This window comes from Helianthus annuus, chromosome 17 (assembly GCF_002127325.2).
Source record: "Helianthus annuus cultivar XRQ/B chromosome 17, HanXRQr2.0-SUNRISE, whole genome shotgun sequence".
Taxonomy (NCBI): domain Eukaryota; kingdom Viridiplantae; phylum Streptophyta; class Magnoliopsida; order Asterales; family Asteraceae; genus Helianthus; species Helianthus annuus.
In genome coordinates, this window is record NC_035449.2 from 189,927,125 (window position 1) to 189,933,545 (window position 6,421).

Genomic DNA, 6,421 nt, shown 5'->3' on the forward strand with positions numbered 1-6,421 from the left:
AGAAAAGCTAATATTCATTTAAATATAACTATTTATGTATTTACTAAAATTTAAACGAACATAAAGGAACGTTCACCAACATAAATGAACGAACCTAAACGGACGTTCACGAACATTAATGAACGAATACGAGGCGTGTTCATGTTCGTTCATTTAATTAAACGAATAAATTTTTTTGTTCGTGTTCGTTCGTTTATTAAATAGACAAACATAAACAAACTTCACGTCGAACAAATTCACAAACAGTTCATGAACGTTCAATTTGTTTACACACCTAGTATTAAGTGACAACTTCACACTACACCTTTCCACTACGGGTTGGTGTTTGAGATATACTCTACACGAGGGCAGTAGGCCAGCTTAAGAAGAGAAGAATTGAGAAAATAATAAAACCAAAAACAGCAAAAAATACAAAATATAAAAAGGGAGAAATTAGGAAAAATAAAAAGGGTGAGGATAATTGGGCAATTGGCCAATTGGGATATATGCTCACCTTGTGTGGGAACCACGCGGCATCTTTTTCTCTTCATTATTTCTTGCCAATTAAAATGAAAAGGACTTATTTCAATTTCATATTTCTTCTTTTTATTCATTATCGCTTTTTTAAATCTAAACTTTTGTTAGGCCTAACGTTCTAATTTTTCTTACATTTTACTAATGTTTTTACCCTTCATGTCAATTATATAACACAATTATGATTAATTCAATTATCATTATTATAATTATTACATAAATATAATTACTTCATTATTTAAGAGAACCTTGAACAAAAATCCTTTACCTATGATGTAATATTTGTTCTAAAAAAACTAATTAAGCCTTTTTAGCACAAGAAGACACATAAACGCTTAAGATACTTACGTATACAATAATAAGAAAAAAAAAGGAAGAAGGAAATGGTTGATGAAGGGAATACGACAATTATAAATGACAGTAAGCGAAGACAACACAAAATGATAATAAATTTATGTGTTGATGAGTTTATTGTATGTGTATCAGTTACGGGTTTATGATAGAAAAGAATACTTGTATGTTTGTTTAGTTTATTAATATATATGAGTAGTAACTGTTTATTGTTTTAATTTATTATTATGTAATGTAAATACCAATTAATAGTAGTAAGCTCAAAAGTGCGCTTGGAAATTTATAATATCTAATGAAAAAAAAAAACATTATAATTATACATCGGTTATTTTCATTTACACTTTATTATTTATAGACCATGTCGCTTACTTTTTTCATGTGATACAAATTTCCGTTACCAAGGTCTTTTTTATTTTTATTTTTTATTTTTAAGGTATACTTCTATTAGAACGACCGGCCAAAACAGGCCTGCAACCAACAACAACAAGAAAAGAAAACTACATCAAGTCAAATTTACACCAACTATTCCAATCTACCTCTTTATACTTCGATCTATTAGAGAACCACAAAAAACTAAGAGTCTTAACCTCGTTGAAAATATTCACCAACTTAACCGCTTTATTCTCAAACCTAAACTCGTTCCTTGCCTTCCAAATACACTAACACCCGATGATAAGAATACCGTGCAAAGCCTCCTTCTTGATATCCGAGGAAGCCAGCAAGTGTTGTTCAAAAATATCGTGCATCGAAAAAAACACAAAGTTGGGAACCTTACACCATGAGCACACAAACTGCCACACCATGGCCGCGACGTAACATGATGTGAACAAGTGATCAACCGTTTCGTCTCCAAAATCACAGAGAGGACACGAGATATTATCGACAGGAATATTTCTATCTCTCAAAGCCACCCCCGTCGGGATTCTATTCAACTCCGATCTCCAAGCGAAAATATTACATTTCGAAGGAATCCAATTGCACCAGTTTAAAACATACCTGTTGCTAAAATCCGACCCAGCCGAGAGTAACTTTTTAACAGCCTTGACAGAGAATTCTCCTGCCTCTCCACCGATCCAAGACCACCGATCCGGACCAGCTCCTAACCTGACGTCGATCAGAAGAGACTACAAAGCTTCGAAATCCGACACCTCCGAACCCCGCAACTCGTCCTTCCAACTCCACATTAAAGCCGAATTATTCCCTTGACTAACCAACCTCTTGTTGACATAACACCTTTTATTAGACTCCAGTCTGAAGAGATTAGGAAACTTATCTCTCAGCAGTTCCGAAACAAGCCAGGGATCCAGCCACAGTTAATATATTCTCCGCTACCTAAAATCCCTTTGAAACAATTTCTAAGAGGTTCACCATTCACCTTGGTTTTAATGAAAACTTTAGCTATGTTGCACCACACACCGTTCGCCGATTGCTTAAACGGAATACATTCCCAACTCACTCTACTGTAATGAATAGCATCAATGGCCCTTTTCCATAAGCTTCCTCCTTCCGATTTATATCTCCAACCCCACTTAGATAATAAAGCCACATTCGCGCCTAGAAGTTTATTGATACCAAGCCCACCATCCTTTTTATGCGCAGTGACCCGTTCCCAAGCCACCCAATGCATTTTTCTAACCTCGTCTAACCCTCCCTAAAGAAACCTTCTCATCATGCTTTCCAAATCTTCAATGACTTTTTTAGGGGCTTTGTACAAGAAGAAGTAGTACGTAGGTAAGCATTCTAACACTGACCTGATTAAAGTAACTCTACCACCAATCGAAATGCAATTAGCTTTCCAAGACGCCAACCGTTTCTGAAACACTTCAACAACCGGAAGCCAGTTACTGATACGGTTCATATTAGCTCCCACCTGAACCCCCAGGTATTTAAAAGGAAGATAATTTGGTCTACAGCCAATACATTAGCAGCGTTGACCACCTCTACCCCATCGACACCCACACCGAAAATTTTCGATTTTTCCACATTAATTTTAAGACCCAATACAATATGAAAACACCTGAGAATACGAATCATCTTCACAGTCTCTTCCTTCGACCATTCACCCAAAATAATTGCATCATCAGCATACAAAAGGTGTGAAATTATCGGACCATTATTCGGTAAACGAATACCTGAGATAATACCAACCGCCTGGGCCTTTTCAAGCATTTGCGAAAGAGCCTCCAACGTTACCAAGGTTATCATGCTTCTTTTACCGCATTGATTCTAGAATCAACATCTCGTAAGTGGCTAGAAGGATTTTGTAATAGTTCACATATTAACAAAACGTGTTTCTGCTAAGCTATAATCATGGTTGCAAAAGTTGTTAGACACTCTCTAGTTGGTCGATTAGGGAGTTGAGAGTACTCGACCTAGGCGAAGAGTACTCGGGAGTACCCAGATACGTTAAATTATAAAGATATCAGTTTTCGGGAAGTTATATATGTGTCAAATATCATAAATTTACTAATTTTTATAACAAAATATGTGAATATCAATATAAATAAAAATAAATAAATGTTCAAATAGTAAAGTATTTCAAAAATTCATACTCATTACTTTAAAAATGATATTTATTATTTAATGTAATAGATACATTAATTATGTTTTTTTTTTAAGTCAAACTTGGCCCTAGTTAACCGCGCTTGATCAAATCCAAGAAATTAGACGGATTGAAGAAATGCGCATCGAAAGACTGCCTTGTAACGATTACTCGGGGAGTACTCGGCCTCGAAAACTTTGTTTTATAACATTGGCTATAACAATGAAAGATTATTAAGTGTCGTTTTTTTAAATTTACAACAAAAGTCGATGTCACTTTATTGGCAAATACGTAAAGTCATAAACAACACATAATCAATGAATACCATGTGTATGTAACATTTAAAATAATTATATGACTTACTATTTATACCTTAATATCGGTTTTATTGTTTTAACAAAAAGTGACACTTTTGCATAGGGGTGCAAACGAGCCGAGCGGCTCGCGAGCTACTCGAGATCGGTTCGTGAAAAAACTCGAAACGAGTCGAGCCTTATTGAGCCCGAGCTGAGCTTGAGCCTCAAAACAAAGCTCGTCTGTTTATCGAGCCCGGCTCGAGCCTCACATGTGAAGCTCGTTAGGCTCGTCGAGCCTTATCGAACCTTAGTGTAAACGAGCCGAGCCGAGTCGAGCCGAACTTATTTAAACTTGTTTACAAGCCGATCTCGAACCTAAAAATAAGCTTATTTAGTAAACGAGCCCGAGCCCGAGCTTTACTTATTGAGCTTGCAAGCCTAAAAAGTTTATTATTTATATTATGAGCTGAGCTCGAGCACAAGCTCAAATTCAGGCTCGACTTAGCTCGTTTGCACCTCTAGTTTTGCAACAAACAAAACGATATTTCAAAATTTCGGCTACAACATAAAGTTAAAGTTCGTTGAGAAAAGTGAAAAAAAAAAAAAAAAGAGTAGTTTTTTTCTCGTTAATTAAAAAACTGAACCGAAATCCTATGACCCATGAAGCAAGAAAAGTAATGTCTTCCAATGCAAAAACCTCTAAACATAAACCAATGTACAACTTTTTTTTGCATAATACACAACTAGAAAAGAAATTCTAAATAACTCTTTATTCTCAACCTTATCCCGATAACCCGATAAAGTGGGCCCCACACCTACATGGATCTTAACTGACCCGTTCTAATTGGGCCACACTTCCCCAAAAAAAAAAAACTCTATAAATACTATCCTAATTGCACCTTGCTTATGCTTGAAGTAGGAAAAATCCTTTCTTATTACAAAATAAAATGGCGGGAACATCTCTTAACTCTAACAAGCCTCCGACCACCGAAACGATTAAATTCCTGTGTAGTTACGGCGGCCGGATTCTTCCGCGGTATCCCGACGGCAAGCTGCGGTACTACGGTGGCCACACACGCGTCGTAGCCGTTAATCGGTCCCTATCTTATTCCGGTAAGTAATTGAATTGGTATGGTATTAGACACATATAGTAAGTAGTCATAGTTTAGGGTACAATTCACAAACATTCTCTTTGTCATTTAATCTGGTTCCTCAAGCGGGTTCAACAGTTGGTAAGCAGTAACACCGTGCATGTTAAGGGGCAGAATTTTGTGTTTAGCAGGGTAGGGTTTGCTATTCAGAAGGGGGTAGCGGCGCAACTTGTTGCTTGTCTACCTGCCATTAGTCTATAATCGTCTCTGTTTTACATAATTATTTGATATAAACAAAATCACTAAGATTTACTTGTGATTTACAGAATTGATGGTGAAACTCGGTGAATTATGCGGGAAGACGGTGAGTTTAAGGTGTCAATTACCGACGGAGGATTTAGACGCGCTTGTTTGCATAAAATCGGATGAAGATCTAGCGAATCTCGTTGAGGAATATGATCGAGCACCTTGTATGCACCCAACTTCATTTAAAATCCGAGCGTTTTTATCAACTCCGAAGAAATGTTCTCCGCCTACAACTCCAACTATATCCACAGCCTCTGTGTCCGCTGGTTCTGGATCCGGATCTGGATCCGGATCCAGCTCCTCAACGGGTACACAAGCGGCGTCACCACCAAAATCTCCATCGTTTACAGCTCCTTACTCAGTCATGAGACATCCGGTAGCAATCATGAATCCTTGCATTTACGCATCGCCTGTAAAACTGCCGTTTTGTTACAACAAATCCGCGAGAAAGCTTCCTTGTCATCGCTACCTGAATTCGAACCGCTTTTGCGTTGTTAGTAATGGAAACCATTGGCAATAACAGTTTTATTATATCTCTCGTTACGATATATAAAATTATCATAAACAACATAATCAACACATCTAATTTGGTTTATTCAAATAAATGGAAAATATTCTAATGTTTAACACAAGGTGTGATGCATTGAACTCACTGTAAAACAAGAGTTAAGTTCCATTTCGCTCCCTGTGATTTGGTTATTTTAACGGTTTTGCCCCAATAGTTTAAAAATAGTTATTTTTCTCCCTGATTTTTCTAACTTAGCGTCATTTTGTTCTCTGCCTCTAATTCCATCCAAAAAATCCATTAACTAGAAGGGTATTTTAATAATTTTATAGATAAAAGCAAGGGCATGTAAGTCTTTTCACCTAAATAAACCTATAACTTGTTTATTTACATCTATATAAGTAATTATTTTCTGATCCCCATCTTTCCAACCACTCTTTCTACCGGCCACCACCTGCCAACCATGACTACCGCGGCTTTTAACTAAACGTTTTAATTGAGTTAGAGCCAGGGAGTAAACTACCGAAATACCGCTGCTTTTAATTGAACGTTTTAACTGAGTTAGAGCCAGGGAGCAAACTGACGACAAACTCGAAAGATCAGGGAGGAAAATGACTATTTTTAAACTATTGTAGCAAAATCGTTAAAATGATCAAACCACATGGAGCAAAAACAAAGTTAACTATATTTTTATTTTTACTCTTTGTGGGAGTGTATATAGTTTTGTTTGATGTTATTTTGGGTTATCTTCTCCGTTGGTTGCCGTCTAAAACTGTTGAGTAATGTCATCTGATCTGATTGACGTCGTTAAGTTTGT

The 6,421-nt window shown here is 36.6% G+C and overlaps 1 protein-coding gene across 1 annotated transcript; it reads left to right on the plus strand.

Moving 5' to 3' along the window:
- The first annotated feature begins 4,602 nt into the window (after window positions 1-4,602).
- On the plus strand, window positions 4,603-5,638 carry LOC110921755. The gene is made up of 2 exons (XM_022166105.2): window positions 4,603-4,815; window positions 5,120-5,638. The coding sequence occupies exons 1-2, from the start codon at window positions 4,650-4,652 to the stop codon at window positions 5,617-5,619; spliced, it is 666 nt and encodes a 221-aa protein (XP_022021797.1). The 5' UTR covers window positions 4,603-4,649; the 3' UTR covers window positions 5,620-5,638.
- The last annotated feature ends 783 nt before the right edge of the window (window positions 5,639-6,421 follow it).